At 34.6% G+C, this 19,848-nt stretch overlaps 1 protein-coding gene across 4 annotated transcripts in view; it reads left to right on the forward strand.

Moving 5' to 3' along the window:
• BRD10 (bromodomain containing 10) overlaps positions 1-19,848 on the forward strand; it is a 105,450-nt gene that overhangs the window by 43,236 nt on the left and 42,366 nt on the right. For all 4 annotated transcript variants that reach the window (XM_082404320.1, XM_082404321.1, XM_082404322.1 and 1 more), the window contains one exon: positions 11,383-12,800. In XM_082404320.1, coding sequence (XP_082260446.1) covers positions 11,383-12,800 — 1,418 coding nt within the window. The remainder of the gene's footprint in view (positions 1-11,382; positions 12,801-19,848) is intronic.

Raw genomic sequence — 19,848 nt, forward strand, 5'->3', positions numbered from 1 at the left:
AAGCCAGTAAGGAGCAACCTGAAAAATGAGAACTTGTCCGGGAAAAAAAAAATATTGGGGGACACTTTTTTTGTTCATTTGGTGGTGTTTACTTTTACTTCCAGTTTTATTGAGAAATGATTGATATACATCAGTGTGTAAGTTTACGATGTACAGCATGATGGTTTGACTTACATATATTGTGAAATGATTACCACAGTAGATTTAATTATACTGACCATCTCATATAGATGTAATAAAAAGAAAAGAGGGACTTCCCTGGTGGCTCAGTGGTTAAGAATCCGCCTGCCAATGCAGGGGACACGGATTCGATCCCTGGTCCAGGAAGATCCCACATGCCAAGGAGCAACTAAGCCCGTGCGCCACAACTACTGAGCCCGCATGCCACAGCTACTGAAGCCCGCGCGCCTAGAGTCTGTGCTCCGCAACAAGAGAAGCCACTGCAATGAGAAGCAAACACACCACAACGAAGAGTAGCCCCTGCTCGCTGCAACTAGAGAAAGCCTGTGCGCAGCAACGGAGACCCAATACAGCCAAAAATAAATAAATAAAATAAATTTATTAAAAAAAAAATTTCTCCTTGCAATGAGAACTATTAGGATCTACTCTCTTAACTTTCCTATAACCTTTTTTTTTTCATTAGTGAATGTGGTTTTTATAACTATCCTCAGGCATTCATATAGCATTGCCCCAATACTGAAGGCTTAATTTTTCAAGCTAACATTTTAGAAACATGTAGCACTCTATCTGATTTTAGTACAGCACTTCAGAACAAATTTTTAAATTGAGAATAACTTTGAAAGCTCTTTTTTATTTGTCCTTGTGAGCAGAGTGTGGTTTTCTTCAGCATTTCGTAATACAGTGTTTTTTAAATGTTTTAATTATATTTTAAGTGTTTAAGTTTTTTTTAATTGGCAGATTATAGATATTAACTCTAGAGCTCTTTGGCAAGCTCCCATTCTGTATATACCATACTGCTGAGGATTGGGGCAGAGACTCACAGCTCTAGGTCTGAAGGATTATTCTGTGTTACACTGGCCTACACCAGACCAGTCTTTGTTTCTCTTTCTCCTGCCTCTTCAGTACTTATGGTCTGAGGCTAGAATCCATCATTCTCCCCTGAAGGGTTTAGTTTATAGGGAACAGAAGAGTGAGTAGCAGCCCTTGAGTAGCTCAGGCAATGTCCACATTTGGCAGCATCATACCCCAACTAAGTCATGGCCTTTCCAGGCACCTGAGCCAACAGAATATGTGAGTTATTGCCTAATCTTCTTCCAGGAGTAAGCCAGTTGGTGCTAACTTTGGCCCACCAATGGCAAACTGTTTGTATTGCTGGCTCTTATGCTAATCACTGGGTAAGCCTAAGGAAGTTATCTTATCGCCCTTCTATGTCCTTAGTGTCCCCATCTATAAATTGAATAAATAGTGCCTGAAATTGCCATATCTCTAGCCTTTATTGGCCAAAGGTTGCTAGCACTGTTTTAGTCAAAACCAAGTCCATAAAAGTGTCTTGGTCTGCTCCAACTTCTCCTTTCATTTTCTTCCCTGAGCACTAGTTATTACTCTTTCACCTCTAAGAAACAGAGCATGATTGATTGTGACAGGGTTGACCAAAATCAGTTTCCGTGCCAAGCATACTGAATGAACGCACTTTTTGTTGGTTGGTATTCTAACAGATAGTTTTCTATACCAAACTTTTAAACAAGCTCTGAGTTACATTTCATGAGAAATAACTTGAAAACCTTTTCTTTAGTTAACAACAGAATTTTGAAGAAATGATTACCCTTCTCAGTATATATAAAGTGTAGAGAAACTCAATTTCATGGTAAAATACACAATATCCATAAATCTAACAGGTAAGAAATATAATATCCATAAATCTTTTTGGTATTGGCTCTTTAATATCTCCTGGCTAATATTCTTTTTGAAAAGTTGATTTAAGAATTTTTTTTTATTTCATTGGCTGTGTAGTTTAAAAGTTATATAGTAGTATTAAGGCTTCTAATTAAAGACAACAGCCTTACTTCAACTCATCTTCTATTTCATGACTCAGAAACATCTACCTTTAACTTTTTAGCCATTTTTTCTAGTAATTATTTCCGCATTTCTAAATACATGCTTATATTGCTAGTTTTTGATTTTTCAGTTTGGCATTATCTGTTGACATCCATCTTTGGAAGATGAGATTTATTTCACTTACAACTGTTTCCACTCACTTGGAAGTTATATGCTCTATTTCTGTTGTTAATTTTGATCTTTTCTGCCTCATCTGTCTTATATATGATCAATGAATAATTTAGCTCTATCTCATTTTTTACTCGCCAAACTAAACATTATTGTCACTCTTTCTTGTAGTATAATGTTTATTTACCCACATGATTCACGATTGATTTGTTCTTCAATTCTTCTTTCATCTTAGAACTTCTTTCTGTGATCATTGTTTTCCTGAAGTATATACTACAGAAGTATTTTCTCTGTATCTTGAAATTTGGATAGTTTCTATTACTGTCTCCAAGTTCACTAATCTTTTCTTCTGCTATGTCTAATTTGCCATTAGTCCCATTCAGTATATTTTCATCTCAGACATTGTAGTTTTCATCTCTAAAAGTTCAATTTGGGTCTATTTTATATCTTCCATGTCTCTACTTAACTTTTTGACCATATAGATTACAGTTTCAATAACTACTTTAATGGCCTTATTTGCTAATCCTAACATTTGTTTCATTTCTGGGTCAGTTTTGAGTGATTGATTTTTATCTCCTCATTATGGATCATGTGTTTCTGCTTTGTTGTATGCCTAGTATTTTGGTTTGGATGCCAAACATTGTGAGTTTTATCTTGGTGGGTGCCGGATATTTTTATATTTCTATGAATCTCCTAGAGCTTTTTTTCTGGAATGCAGTTAATTACTTGGAAACAGTTTGGTCATTTTGGGTCTTTTATGATTTGTTACTTGGGTCCAGAACAGTGCTCAGTCTAGAGCTAATTATTCTCTACTACCAATGCAAGACCTTGCTGAGTATTCTATCCAACATCCCATGAATTATGAGTTTTTCCAGTGTGGCTTCTGGGAATAGACACTATATTTTCTAATCTTTTGGATGTTTTCCCCCCACCTAGTTTTGGGTTATTTCCTTACATGCATACACTAGTCAGTGCTCTGAATATTTGAGGGGGACTCTACATCTTTGCTGTTCTCACTTTATGCAGCTCTCTCTTCTTTAGTATTATGTCCTATAGACTTTAGCTGCCTTGGTGTCTCCGGATTCTTGACTTCTTCTCAACTCAGGGAGTCTGCTAGGCTCTACCTGGGTTCCCCCTCCTGCATCATGGCCTGAAAATTCTCTCAAAGCAGTAAACTGCAACAGTTGTTGGGCTCATCTTCTCTGTTTCCCGTCTCTCTGAGATCACTGTCCTTTGCTTGATGTTTAGATTCTTACAGACTGTTGTTTTATCTATTTTGTCAGGATTTTTATGGTTGGTTCAGGTAGGAGAGTAAATACGATTCCTTGTTACTTCATCGGGTGGAAGCAGAAGACACTTTAGAAGTTTTTACTTTACTTAGAATGAGTTATGCTTTTTGTCTAAATGAAAATGACTTTAATTTATCCTCATCCATGAATGATAGTTGTTTCTGGTTTATTTTGTTGCTATTGAGAAATCTCTCAATCTTTTTGTGATTGTTGTATATGTAATCTGTCTTTTTCCCCCCTGACTGCTTGTAAGATTTTTTTTGTCTTTGATGTTTTATTATTTTATTATGATATGCCCAAGTGTGGTTCTCTTAATTTACTTTCTTGGGCTTTTTGAATTGGGGATTTGTGTCCTTTATCATTTCTAGGAAATTCTCAGCCATTATCTCTTCAAATATTGCCATCATCACCACTCCCCTACCCCTCTTCTGTATTCTTATTTCTGGAGCGCCAACTGGGTGTTTGTTAGACTTTAATCTGTCCTCCCTCTTTTACTTCTTTAACATGCCTGTTTTATACTTTGTTTCATTAACTGAAATTTTCGAGATGAATTCTTGTGAAGGCTTCAGGACCCTGATTTTTCTATGTAGAGAAGTTTTTTTTTCTTTGGTTATTTTGGGGGTTTTTTTGTTGGGGGGGGTGCCACACTGCATGGCATGCGGGATCTTAGTTCTCTGACCAGGGATCAAACCCGTGCCCCCTGCAGTGGAAGCTCAGAGTCTTAACCACTGGACCACCAGGGAAGTCCCATATGTGGGAAAGATTTTGAAGTGTGTAGTTTCTTTAATAGATAACAGGATTATTCAGATTTTTGTTCATCTTGTGTCACTTTTGTTAATTTGTGTTTTTCAAAAAACTTGCCTGTTTCATTTAAATTGTCTCTTGGCATAAAGTTTCTTATAATATCCTTATATCATCTATATCTGTAGAATCTACAGGATGTGCACATTTTCATTTCTGGTATTGGTTTTGTGTGTGTATGTTTTCTTCATCAGTATTGCCAAGGGTTTATTAATTTTAATAATGTTTCCAAAGAACCAACTTTGGAATTTAATGATTTTTCTATTGTATATTTGTTTTATATTTCATTGATTTCTGCTCTTTATTTCCGTCTTTCAGCTTTGGGGCTTTGATTTGCTGTTCTTTTCTAGTTTTTTTTCTTTTAATGAACACGTATGTTTGATTTTCAACTTCCCTTCTTTTCTAAATATACATTCTTAACTATAAATGTCCCTCAAAGTACTGCTTTAGTTACATGCATCCCACCACTTTTAATTATTATATATTTTTCCTTCCATGTTTCCATCTCTACTCATTTGCATGTTTAAAGTCTGTTATTTTAGTACCTACCCTAGAAACTTTCATATGCATAGTTAACTTATTAAAGCCTAATCAGTATTTTTACCATTTTCCTGATTAATACAAGGACCTTGGAACACTTCTAAATGTAGTCATTTCTTGCCCAGCTTATTTGTTATTGTTGTAATGTATTTTAATTCTATCTTGTCTTCTTTTTAAACTCCACAAAACATTTTTATCATTTTTTTATGCCCTGTCTATATAGATGCAGCTGTATATTACCACTTTTTTGCTCTTTTCCCATCTCTGATCATCAGTTAAGGATCACTGACCTTTATTCCATTTGAAGTAAATCCTTTAGCATTTCCTTTGGATGAGGTTCTGTTCTTCACAAATATGGAGTTTTTGTTTGAAAATATCTTTATGTTTGTCTTCATTTTTGAAAGATATTTTGGCTGCAAATGGATATTTACATTGATAGGTTTTTTTAATATTAATTAATTAATTAATTTATTTATTTATTTTTGGCTGCGTTGAGTCTTCATTGCTGCACGCGGGCTTTCTCTAGTTGTGGCGAGAGGAGGCTACTCTTCATTGTGGTGTGCGGGCTTCTCACTGCAGTAGCTTGTCTTTGTTGTGGAGAACGGGCTCTAGGCACACAGGCTTTAGTAGTTGTGGCACGTGGGCTCAGTAGTTGTTGTGCACAGGCTTAGTTGCTCTGCGACATGTGTGATTTTCCCAGACCAGGACTCGAACCCACATCCCCTGCATTGGCAGGCGGATTCCTAACCACTGCACCACCAGGGAAGTCCCGATAGTTTTTTTTAAGTACATTAAAGATATTTCCATTGTCTGCTGACTTCCATTATTTCTGTTGAGGAGTTAACTGTAAATCTTTTTTTTTCTTTTGATTTCTGTATTTTTCATATTTAGAAGTTTTCCTTAGTTCTTTTTCAAAACTGCTTTGCATTTTAAAATAATCTTTCTCTTTGCCCTTGTTTTCAGTTTCTTTTCACTAGACGTATTTTGCACCTCCTAAATTACCTGTGTCTATAGATTTTGGGGGGGGTTGTACTTTTTTTCCTATCCCTCAACAGTAACTTATTTCCTTTTATATTTTGGGTTTTTTTGACTGTGAGCTCATTTCTTGTTACTGAATCAGTGTGGGAGTTCCTTAAGATCTAGTTATAAGGTTCATTGCCTCAGAGAATTGATTTTTTTCTGTTCAAGTACCTGACAACAATTTTGACATGAGACCACATTAAACTTTTTGAGCACCCAGGAAATGTGAATGTGGTCAGTAAATCCACATGAGTCAGCTTACAGTTACAAATTCTTAGAAGAGATTTTATTTTTTCTCCATCCAACACTCCTTTTGTGAAGACAGTTTTCCTTTCAGTCCCTTCGTTGGGGCCAGGAGAAGGGACTGTTGTTGCTAGTACACCCTTCTGCTAATTTTGTGGGCTTTTGGAGTCCCAGCTTTGTACTGGGGAAGCCAGATTCTATCATCCCACAACCATCCCCATTCAGTAAAAAGCTACAACTCCTCAAAACTATAAGCACTTTAGAAAAAAAAAAAAATTTACCAAATATCTCTAGCATTGTTTAGATATTTAAATGTAATTAATATACATAAATGCCAAATCACAAATGATAGTTTCTTTAACTTTTTTAATGAACCAGAACTACTTGATCAGATAATTTGTTGTATCTGTAATAACAAGGTAGTTATAGTGTGACCTCTTAGCCAGAAATATAAAAATAAGTTTCTTCTATAAAATGAAAGTCCCAATATTGCTAAAATAGTATTCTTACTATGTATTTGTTTTAACAGATTACAATATGATAGTACAGAAGAATAGCCAGTGTCAGACACTGTGCCTCGATTTTCATTTAGAGTCCATGAATTAGTCACATCTTTATGTTTTTATACATCTTTTCTAGAGGAAGAGCTCTCACTCTTGAAAATTCAAGAGAAAGAAGTTATTATATTTTCTTCCCCTTGTTGTTGCATTTTAATTTCTCTCCCAAAACCCTATATGCTTTTATTTCTTTAAATACAGCTTTATTGAACTATAATTCATATACCATAGAGTTTACCTATTTAAATATAAAATCCAGTTGTTTTTAGTATACTCACAGAGTTGTGCAACCATCACTGTAGTCAATTTTAGAACGTTTCATCACACCAAAAATAAAGACTAATGGGACTTGCCTGGTGGTCCAGTGATTAAGACTCCATCCTCCCAAAGCAGAGGGCCTGGGTTCGATCCCTGGTCAGGGAACTAGATCCCACGTGCTGCAACTAAGAGTTCATAAGCCACAACTAAGATCCAGCGCAGCCAAAAAAAAAAAAAAAAAAGACTATGAAGTCACTTCCCATTTCACCGACCTCCCCAGTCCTAGGAAACCTCTAATCTACTTTCCGTCTCTATTCATTTCGGGACATTTTATATAAATGGTATTATATAATATGTGGTCTTGTGGGTGACTTCTTTCACTTAGTATCATGTTTCAAGGTTCATCCATGTTGTAACATGTATCAGCACTTCATTTTTTTAAATTGCCAAATAATATTCCATTGTACAGATTTACCACTTTTTTTTTTTGGCAGTTTGTCAAATGCTTTTTGTTTTTTTAAACATCTTTATTGGAGTATAATTGCTTTACATTATTTACATTATTATTAATTATAATTGTGTTGGTTTCTGCTTTATAACAAAGTGAATCAGTTAAACATATACATATGTCCCCATATCTCTTCCTTCTTGCGTCTCCCTCCCTCCCACCCTCCCTATCCCACCCGTCTAGGTGGTCACAGAGCACCGAGCTGATCTCCCTGTGCTATGTGGCTGCTTCCCACTAGCTATCTATTTTACATTTGGTAGTGTATGTATGTCCATGCCACTCTCTCACTTCATCCCAGCTTACCCTTCCCACTCCCCATATCCTCAAGTCCATTCTCTAGTAGGTCTGTGTCTTTATTCCCGTCTTGCCCTAGGTTCTTCATGACCATTTTTTTTCCTTTTTTTTTAGATTCCATATGTATGTGTTAGCATACAGTAGTTGTTTTTCTCCTTCTGACTTACTTCACTCTGTATGACAGACTCTAGGTCCATCCACCTCACTACAAATAACTCAATTTCGTTTCTTTTTATGGCTGAGTAATATTCCACTATATATATGTGCCACATCTTCTTTATCCATTCATCCGATGATGGACACTTAGGTTGCTTCCATGTCCTGGCTATTGTAAATAGAGCTACAGTGAACATTGTGGTACATGACTCATTTTGAATTATGGTTTTCTCAGGGTATATGCCCAGTAGTGGGATTGCTGGGTCATATGGTAGTTCTATTTTTAGTTTTTTAAGGAGCCTCCATACTGTTCTCCATAGTGGCTGTATCAATTTCCATTCCCACCAACAGTGCAACAGGGTTCCCTTTTCTCCACACCCTCTCCAGCATTTATTGTTTCTAGATTTTTTGATGATGGCCATTCTGACTGGTGTGAGATGATACCTTATTGTAGTTTTGATTTGCATTTCTCTAATGATTAATGATGTTGAGCATTCTTTCATGTGTTTGTTGGCAATCTGTATATCTTCTTTGGAGAAATGTCTATTTAGGTCTTCTGCCCATTTTTGGATTGGGTTGTTTGCTTTTTTGATATTGAGCTGCATGAGCTGCTTGTAAGTTTCGGAGATTAATCCTTTGTCAGTTGCTTCATTGGTAAATATTTTCTCCCATTCTGAGGGTTGTCTTTTCGTCTTGTTTATGGTTTCCTTTGCTGTGCAAAAGCTTTTAAGTTTCATTAGGTCCCATTTGTTTATTTTTGTTTTTATTTCCATTTCTCTAGGAGGTGGGTCAAAAAGGATCTTGCTGTGATTTATGTCATAGAGTGTTCTGGCTATGTTTTCCTCGAGGAGTTTGGTAGTGTCTGGCCTTACATTTAGGTCTTTAATCCATTTTGAGTTTATTTTTGTGTATGGTGTTAGGGAGTGTTCTAATTTCATTCTTTTACATGTAGCTGTCCAATTTTCCCAGCACCACTTATTGAAGAGGCTATCTTTTCTCCACTGTATATTCTTGCCCCCTTTATCAAAGATGAGGTGACCATATGTGCATGGGTTTCTCTCTGGGCTTTCTATACTGTTCCATTGATCTATATTTCTGTTTTTGTGCCAGTACCATACCATTTTGATTACTGTAGCTTTGTAGTATAGTATGAAGTCAGGGAGCCCGATTCCTCCAGCCCCGTTTTTCTTTCTCAAGATTGCTTTGGCTATTCGGGGTCTTTTGTTGAAAGCTTTCTCTGCATCTATTGAGATGATCATATGGTTTTTCCCCTTCAATTTGTTAATATGGTGTATCACATTGATAGATTTGCATATATTGAAGAATCTTTGCATTCCTCGGATAAACCCCACTTGATCATGGTGTATGATCCTTTTAATGTGCTGTTGGATTCTGTTTGCTAGTATTTTGTTGAGGATTTTTGCATCGTTTCATCAGTGATATTGGTCTGTAGTTTTCTTCCTTTGTGACATCTTTGTCTGGTTTTGGTATCAGGGTGATGGTGGCCTTGTAGAATGAGTTTGGGAGTGTTCCTCCCTCTGCTATATTTTGGAAGAGTTTGAGAAGGATAGGTGTTAGCTCTTCTCTAAATGTTTGATAGAATTTGCCTGTGAAGCCATCTGGTCCTGGGCTTTTGTTTGTTGGAAGATTTTTAATCACAGTCTCAATTTCAGTGCTTGTGATTGGTCTGTTCATATTTTCTATTTCTTCCTGGTTCAGTCTCTGAAGGTTGTGCATTTCTAAGAATTTGTCCATTTTTTCCAGGTTGTCCATTTTATTGGCATATGGTTGCTTGTAGTAATCTCTCGTGATCCTTTGTATTTCTGCAGTGTCAGTTGTTACTTCTCCTTTTTCAGTTCTAATTCGATTGATTTGAGTCTTCTCCCTTTTTTTCTTGATGAGTCTGGCTAATGGTTTATCAATTTTGTTTATCTTCTCAAAGCACCAGCTTTTAGTTTTATTGATCTTTGCTATCGTTTCCTTAATTTCTTTTTCATTTATTTCTGATCTGATCTTTATGATTTCTTTCTATTTATCCATTCAGCAGTTGATGAATATACAAATACCAAATACATTTGGTATTTCTACTCTTTGACTATTATGAGTAATGGTACTATGAACATTAATATACAAGTTTTTGTGTTGACCTATATTTTCATTTCTCTTGGACATATACCTAGGAGTAGGTTCGCTGGGTCACATGTTTAACCTTCTGAGGACCTGCTAGACTGCCTTTGAAAGTAGCTATATCCTTTATAGTGTATGAAGTTTCCAGTTTCTCCATATTTTTACCAATAACTGTTAGTATCTCTCTCACGATAATCATCTCAAGATCATTATCGTAAGAGAGATACCAGTTCATGTATTGGTATCATATTGTGGTTTTGATTTACATTTCTCTAACGGATAATGATGTTGAGCATCTTTTCATGGGCTTATTATTCATTTGTATGTCATCTTTGGAGAAATATATACTTTGTCCATTTTTAGTTGGGTTATTTTATCCTTTTATTATTGAGTTATAAGTGTTCTTTTATTTTCTAGATACAGATCTCTCATTAGATACATGATTTGCAAAAATGTTCTCCCATTCCATGGTTGTCTTTTCACTTGATGATGTCCTTTAAAAGCACAAAAGTTTTTAGCTTTGATGGTGACCACTTTATTTTTTCTTTTGTTGCTGCGCTTTTGGTGCCATATCTAAAAACACATTGCCTAATGCAAGATCACAAAGACTTCTTTTTATCTAATTTAATTTTTTTTAATTAAGAAAATTTAAAGCAGTGCCTGTAAAGAAATTTTTAAGGGGAAAAAAGCACTTATAATCTCATCAACATAGGATTCACATATTTTTGGAATACTGTCATCTCCTTGTTCAGTATTTGCATATTTTCATTATTGCTGTTGTTTGCTAAGTGCTATATTGTGTTCTGATATTTTTTGTGTTTATACATGATATTCATAATTTTAATTTTAAGGCTATATAATATAGCCAGCTTATTTCCCAGTTATGTAATACAACTTCTTTATATTTTTATTTTTCTTATACAGAACTCCAGTTAACACTGACAAACATGTAACTTTTTGCTTCAATTGAATTATCTTCTTAGAATAACTTTTTAGGAGTGGAATTATCGGGTCAAAGGATGTAAACATCTTTACAGCTCTTACATGACATCATATTACTTCTAGAAAGCACTGAACTGTGCTTTTGTGTAGTAAACATTTAAAAAATGTTTTTCATTTATTTTGAAGTTGATACACATTGTGAGTTGAACAGTTTTACTTTGAGTGGCAATGTTAGTGATAATCCTCCATCAGTAAAACTCAGGATCAAGTTATATGTGTATTTCTTCATCTGAAAAAAAAAAACACAATAGTACATCTAATGGGACACTTTGTACTGATAGTGAAAACTGGAACAGCCAATTGCCTTGTTGACTGAAGATAAATATGACATACTTAAAATTTAGTATTTTATGGTATTCTCTACTTTAAGTAATAATAATATAATTTGTTAAATTTTCTTTAGGCTTCGGGAGCAGGAAAGAAAAGAAGCAGAAGAAGCTAGTCAAAAGGAAGTAGAAGAATGGGAAAGAAAACTTCTAGCTCAAGCAGCTCCAACTTGTATGGAGACCATGTGGGAAATTCCAGCAATCGGGCATTTCCTTTGTTTAGCCCAGCAAATTCTAAATTTGCCAGAAATAGTCTTTTATGAATTGGAACGCTGTCTTCTGATGCCTCAGTGTAACGCCTTTCTATCTAAAATAATGACTTCTCTATTAAGTCCTCCCCATCGCAGACCTACCTTACATCGAAGACCTACTTTGCCTTATAGAACCTGGGAAGCAGCACTGAGACAGAAAGTACAGCAGTGGTACACGGCTGTAGGGCAGACTGAAAATCCCAATAACTGTGCTGAAAAACTTGGGTTGTGTCCTCAGTTTTTTAAAGTTCTTGGAGAAGTTAATCCATTGGAAGAAAAACCTTTTCATGAACTACCTTTCTACCAAAAAGTGTGGTTACTTAAGGGTCTTTGTGACTTTGTGTATGAAACACAAAAGGAAGTTCAAGATGCTGTACTTGGACAGCCTATTCATGAATGCAGGGAAGTTATCCTTGGTTACGATTATTTGGAGAATGCTTATGTACATTTCCCACAGTTCTGTGGTGCAGATGTACGGATTTATAAACAGAGACCTTTTCAAGCCCCAGAATTTCCAGTTCCACCCATTAAAATACAAAGAGTACCTCGGATTAAACTGGAGAAATTGAAGTGTGACTATGTTAGTGCAAGTAATGGAGAACATAGGTGTAGTAGAGAAGGCCTGCCCTCTGCCTTCAGGAAAGAGCAGGAAATTAGTTTTGATCCAACTTGCTGCCCTGCTAAAATGAACTTGGATAATCATGCCATCTCTTTTGAAATGGAAGTGAAATCCAACTGTGAAATTAGAATTCGCAGGCCCTGTGAAATGAAAATAACTGATTGTTGTAAAGAAAATTTAGAGAAACCAGGGAGCCCAGGGGAAGTTACTGACTTTGGAGAGCCTCTCAGTCCAGGTGAAATAAGGTTTATAGAAAATCAGGAAAAATATGGTGAAGCTTCCAGAGTAAAGCCTGAACCCAGTCCTTTAAAAGAAAATGCTCTGAAATCTTGCCAAATACATGTAAATGGAAGTCACAGTGATCATCCAGAAATTAACTGCCACAAAGTTGTAAGGGATATTCTATTAGAACAGTCACTGCAGAGCCACAAGAAACTCAAAGTAACTAAAATGAGGGCAAAAAAGAAGAAAAAGAAAAAAAAGAAATTGAAAGATGTTTTGAATGAAAACTTACAAAGAAAGCGTGAAGGTCTTCATTCCCTTGCATTCAAGTCTTACAAACCTGAGATCCAGAATAAGTTATTGATCATCAAAAAGAAAGCAAAACACAAGAAGCACAAATCTGGTAAGCTAACACAAATGGGTGAGAATTACGTTTTAGCATATTTCAAGTAGTGCTTTCAATTAGGCATCATGGAAGGCTCTGATTGACAAAATGAAATAACGTGTGTGTGTGTGTGTTTTAAAGGTCAAGTTTTATATTAGTCCCTATAATTAAAACCCAGAGCAGAAGAGGTTTTATATATAATACTAACAACAACAAAATACTGGTGTAATACATTTGAATTTAATTCTCAGTTGAGAATCTTTGGGCATTATGTTTTTACATTCTCTGGACCAATTTCTCCATAAGTGATACCTCCCATCATTTTTAAGAAGTGTTTTCTCCCCCAGGCTAAGGGCAGTACAGTGCAATGAAAGAAGCACTGATATCAAGAGGTATCATTCCCAGAGCTAAAGTTCATAGCAACTAGCTTCTTAAACCAAGGCAAGTTAGATTATTTTTCTGGGTCTTAGTTTTTTCCCACATAATATATTTTTCAGCTTCCTGAAAAATTATTTTAGTATATATTTTCATATCCAGAAAAAAATGTGAACTATAAGGAAAAAATTACATCAACTAATAAGATATGAAGCTTTTTTTTTTTAAACAGGATTTATAAGTTTGTCTTACACCAGATTTAAGTACTCACTGTATTTTCCACAAGCCTGTTTGAACAATAACAACAAAAAAATCCTATGAATAAAGTCTTCAGTGGTCGTTTGCTCTCTTTTTATAATTACTCAGGTGCTTTTGCTTTTCCTGTTGTTTGCCATTTAATCAGTTTATGTCTCAGTTACTAAGAGCATAGATGAGATAAAAGCAGATGATCAACTTCATTTATTAACACTAATAAAAAGTTGCTGGATTGGGGAAAACTTGAATTGTTTACTAAAATGAGTTGTGATTTATTGTCATTATTTATGGATTTCAGTTTTTTATTCCTTCCCTCAGTAACAAAGGTAATGAAGATTTGACAATAATTTGATGAGTTGGCAAATGAGGGAGTGAACTTTGTTTAGCTGATATAGTTGCTGTTATACCTTAGTTATTTAAATCATTAAATACAATTAAATGTATTTTAAAATGTGTATGTAATGTATAATTGATAAAGAAATAGTACAAAATTTACCATCAAGAACAGGCTTAATTTGTTGAACTAAAAATTGCGAAGTGGTCCACATTGACCCAGATGATAAAAAGCTACAGTTTTTTTAAAGTGACTCTCAGCAATAAATCCTTTAAATTTTATAAGCAATCCATTAGGCTATATAAATTTAGTTTTACTGATTTGGCAAGTTCTCTTTGAAATGTTAGCCTCTAATATATTAAATAATATTTTAAAATTTAAAAACTGTTTTCAATTCCAAAGCATGTAGTATTGTTTTATTAATACCATTATCACCTAAAACCTTTTAAGTGTTCATTTATGACCTACTATTCATGTGTTCAAAGATAATTATGGCTTATGATGGTTTATAAAATAAAATAGATATTGATGTAGCTCCTATACAGATTATACCAATAGCAGAATAAAAATATTAACTCCTAAGGATTGAATTAAAAGGAGTTTGTATTGTAAGCAAATAAAGTGTTGCTTCATTTTTAAAATGGAAGTTCAGAGTGTTTGTAGATCAGAGAAAAAATTTGTGGGAGTTGCATGTCCAGTTCTAGACAAGTGGATGAATAAAACTCAGAGCAAATTCAGTGAGTACGGTTCATGCTCTCTGAGCCTGTTTGTTGGGAAGAGAAGGCTTACAGGAATGAAGTAGAAGTAAATAATGGCACTCGCCTATACACTTTCTCATTTTATCTTCAGGGCAAATTTTGGAAAGTCAGTTTTCAGTGGCACAATTACTAGGATCTGGCTAATACAGTTTCCTTCTCCCTTGTTAGTACTGAGTAAGCATAGGCCAATTCTTTTCTTTAGTTTCTTCACTAAACTTCTTACTGGCATAACAGTACTACGTAAAATGATATAACAACAACAAAACATCTGTTTTACGTCTTTCTGTACACTTGTCTATCTGAGGCTTTGCCTTGAGGTTTTTTATTAGGTATGTGACATTGTGGCCTTTTATAGTTAGGGGCATACCCTAATCCAGTGTTTCCTTTCTTACTCTTTTTAAAAGTGAGCTTCATGGTCACAGGTTTGGGAAATATTCCTCTTATAGATTCACATTGTGCATTAGTACAGGTCCACAGTGCATCTTACAAAACTCTTGTACCGGATGTATTTTGGAATTCAGAAATCTTCAGATTTTAGAAGGGTATTATATATAATGTTTATTAAATAACATCCCCAGTGGAGCTTAGGGCAGCCCCTGTAATCAAATGTATAATTTCTACAGAAAAATGTATGAAATAGTCAAACTAAATGAGATGAAGACTATAAAGAACCTCATAACAGTTTATGTCAGGTTTTGCTATCATATAAATTATTTTTAAAACTTCAGTTTTCAGAACCTTTTGGACTGTAGAATTGTACATAAGTGATTCTGGGCCAGTATATTAAGGACTTCAGAAAATCTTGAAGAAAACTGTTTAGTTTTGTTTAACCTAGTATTTTTCAAGTTTACTTGAATACAGAGCTTTTTTCAAGGAATAGTATTCTGTAGAATATGCTTTGGGATAAGCTGTGTCACCCATGGCTGATTTATGAACCTTTACTTAGGGTGGACTAAATCTCGTTAATCTGGATTTATGTAGTTAACCTGGTCCAATTTATGTTGATTACACAGGCCTTAAATTTTGGTGGAATCTCCAGATTTAGTAAAGCCTTCTTATTGTAATGGCAGATGATTTTTAGTAGAAGGCACAAAGATAAATTGGTTGAAAATGATTTGATAATTTTAGTGCACTGTGAGGCACTTATGCAATCCATAAGCATTTTAATCTGTTTTTCAGAATTGAACTTTTCTTTCTGCTTTTTAAATTTTGAATTTATTTTCATTTATTTAAGCCTGCTCCTTACTCTTGGAAGCATTGTAGAATAGAAAAACATTGGCATTTTCCCAATTATGCATACTTATAGCACTAGATACTTCTCCTTCATAATACTTACTTATAAAATTTATTCTTAATAGTTGAATTTATTTCTAGGTTGTTTTGATGATTGTCTCCCTCTGTTCTATAACATTCTTGAGAACAGAAGGATTATTTCTGGTTTTGCATCCCTAGCACTTAGCACAGTGACTAACACGTTGTGTAGGAAGCTATTGAATGAATAAATGAACACACATAATGTGGTTCTCCCAGATATAACTAAGATTTATCCCTTAATATGTATCTTTCACAGTTTTTTAAGGCATTTATATTTTTTAATAGGATTATACTATACATACCATTTTACAATCTGCTTTTTTCCCACATGACAGTATACCATGAACATCTTTGTGCAATAAACAGATCTCTATAGCATCATTTTAAATGGCTGTGTAGAATTCTATTATGTGTATTGTGTAGTCCATTTAACCAACCTCCTTATTGGACATTTTGGTTGTTTTTGGTAATACACTATTATAGCTTGTGTAGAGCAGATAGAGTTGAGTGAAATGAGTGAGAAATTTTAAAATGAGAGGACTTTTTGTAAAACCTGAAAAAGACAAAAATGATTCAAGATACATTAATTGTTACAAAAAGGCTTGTGGTATTTTAAGTTACTCATTTCAACCAGTTTGGTTTGGAGGGTTTTTCCCTCCTTACATGGTCATTATTTTCAACCAAATCATTTTGTGTGAGCTCCTCTAAACCAATTAAAATAAATAAGACAAGTGGTGTTAGTTTCTTATAGGTGAAGAAATTAAGGTTCAAAAATAGTAAATAGCCTCATTTAATAGTTGTTAAGTATATGGTAAAGACCGTACAAAGGTCAAAGAGAGGCTAAATCCATGTGTGCTATAGTAACATTTAATAGAAGATGAAGGACTTTGAAGAATAATGGGGATTGGGTAGATGAAAAATGGTTAATAATGTGAGCACAGCCATGGAAGCGTAATTAAGCCAAGTGTCACTGAAAAAATAAGCATAATTAGAGGAAAAACTTAAGGAAAAAGTTGAAAAGTTGAGGGTTTAAAAGGTGTTTGAATGGTGGAAATATGCCATTTTGAGGTGATATCTTTCTGGGTATGTGGTGCTATTTTAGATAATTGAATCAGGAATACAGTGCAGGGAAATGAGCTTGAAATAAAATATATCAAATGTGTGAAAGTAATGAGCTGCTTTATAGGGAATGACTGAGAAAGTAATGTAATCTACAATATTTGATTATATCCAGGCCCTTATCTGTGAGAAACAGTTGTATAATTCTGTGTTAATATTACTATAGAACCTAACTATGTGTGTCTTTATGGGAAAAATTCTTAGAGGACCAACTCAAGATGCCAAGATATACGAGACTGAAAGAATCAACTATACTCCACGTCCTTTTATTTTAATGCCTTCTACTTCCCCCACCCCTCCAAAAACCTAATACTCATATAATGCTTACTGCATGCCAGACACTATTCTAAGCCTTTATATATATTGTCTCATTTAATCCTCATAAAAACTCATAAGTAGATGCTATTATTACCCCCATTATATAGATTTTATAGATTTTTAAAAACTGAGGCACAGAGAGGTTTATTAGCATATCCAAGGTCACACAGCTAGTAAGTGAATGGCAGGATTAGGAGAAGGAATGTTGCAGGGTTATTAGGATGCCATTAAAGAGCTATAAAAAGAAACTGGCAATGTTTATAAAAATGAAGGGGTAGAGGATAACTCCAGGAAGAGGAAATTCTAAATCCAGATAAGGAATGTTTATGTGACTGTTCTATCACATTGACAGAAGAAAATAACATTTTGAGAGAGATGTTGCAGTAAATAGCAGAATTTGACAACTAATTCAGTATTCTGAGTTAAAGGGGAAAAAAAGAAATAGGTATTCAGGAGTTACGAATTATTTTATAGTGTTAAAAAAATGCGCGTATGATGAGAAATTTGCTCATAGGCAAGGAGAATAGAAGGAAAATCAGCTGTTTTATTAAAGTCAAATGGCTTACTTAGAACATTCCAGAAACATATTGGCCAAGATATGGACATTTAGTAAATTAAAGCCATATTTAGACTGTTTCTGTGACTTCACAGTCTAGCTAGGCACTTGCCAGAATCACTTATAATACAAATGCTCTTGGGTTTTTACTTTTAACAGTGATTAATGTCTTAGTATCCATTCACATTAATATTCCTAAAATGAAAGTACCGAGAGAGTAGTGTATGTGTTAGAATAATTTTTAAACATGGGAAGGCCGAATCTAGGAGCATTGAAGTGGAAGCCTGAATAGTCCAAGGAGCCAAGGAGTGAATACAGGCAGGAAAACCAGGTGAAGGTAAAGATGAAGAATAAGAGACTAAGGAAAGAGTTGGATTGGGAATGATAGTCACCTTAATTTTTCTGGTAAGTGTATCTCCATATTCTAGAATACTACAACTTTATGCCTAAGTTATAGTGTGAAAAATATGTTTTTAGTTATATTTTTCTCTCTTAAGTTGGGCTTCCTTCTAGAGCTGATCTAAGCATAATTTTAAAAAGCTTCATTAGGCTGTGCTTGTATCATTAATTACTAGGCCATATTTAGTTTCCTTATCCATTTGTAGGTGCATGTTGACACTCAGTTTTTGCCCATGTTTGTGTTTTAGGCTCAGGAATTGTGTTGAAATTCTTTGTATGTTTTAAATTGACTTCTGACAGTTATATTTTATGGGACTAGGTGATTTAGGGCAGTGGAGGTAAAAGCCCTGGGTATGATCAAGTAAGTGGTAGAGGAATGGAAGCCCACTAGGGGGCAGTATGTAACTTGCCCTCTATACATCTTGCCCTGGAGCAAAAACAGATTATGAAACAAAGGCTGTGTGGTTTTACAGTATCCCATGCTCCATTTTAAAAGTAATATTTAATAAAAAGTAACAGTTGATTTTTATTGAAGAATACAGGAAAATTTGTATTCAAATTGTTTTGTGGAGGACATAGTCTCAAGGTATTAAGTAATAGTGAATATGCAAATCTTATAACCCTAATCAAAAGGAATGCTCTGAAATCAATCAGATGCAGATTACATCCCTGTAGAATGTCTGAAAAAAATGCAGTATTTTACCATAAAAAGAGCACAGCTTTGAAGTGAGACAGATCTAGTACAAATATATGCTCCAGTGCATATTAGCTGTAAGTTCTCCGTCAATTTATTTGCCTGTTTATAGCCTGTTTCTTTCTCTGTGAAAAATGAGGTAATACCTACCTTGCTGTATTTTTACAAGGTTTAATGGAATAGCAAGCAAACGCATAGCACCTAGCATGGTGCCTGGCACACGGTAGGAATCAATAGATGGTAACTATGATTTTTGAGAGGTTAGAATTACATAATGGAAAGAGCTTGGACTTTGGTGTTAGAGTCCCTGGCTATGGGGCTTACTTATTACAGTGTAACACTTAAGTAAGTTAAGTAACTTTTTTGATCTTCATTTATCCCATGTTAAAATGGGGATATTGCCTACCTTGGAGGGTGGTTTTCAGAATTAACTGAGGTAATTTATATATCACCTTACTAAGTGTCTGACACATAGTAGGCTATCAATAAATGTTATTTTCCTTACTACCGTTCCTAGGTCATGTTGTGAAACTCTTTGGTAAATTGTGTAAATTATTTAAATTGTCTGTCAGTGTTTTCCTCATTATAAAATGGACTCAGATTGACCCTCAGAATTGTAAACAATTACCTGCCTCCCTTTTTCTATCCCCCAACTGATAAAATTTCTGATGAAGTATAGGATTCTTATATTTAAGGATCATTTCTCTTGTGTGCTAAATGCTGTACGTACAAAATGAATAATAGGATTTCTGTTGTCAATAATTCCCAATCTAGTAAGGAAGAGAAACATATAAACAGATAATTATAATACTGTATGATAAGTGTTACATTAATTGATATGTGTACAAAGTCGAGTGGTAGCACATAGGACATAAGAGCAAGAAGAAATAAAATGAAGGACTAAGTTAAAAGAATTTGAAGAAGGTTAAAAGATAATAAACATT

Source organism: Balaenoptera borealis, assembly GCF_965194805.1.
Source record: "Balaenoptera borealis genome assembly, chromosome: 8".
In the NCBI taxonomy this organism is placed as follows: Eukaryota; Metazoa; Chordata; class Mammalia; order Artiodactyla; family Balaenopteridae; genus Balaenoptera; species Balaenoptera borealis.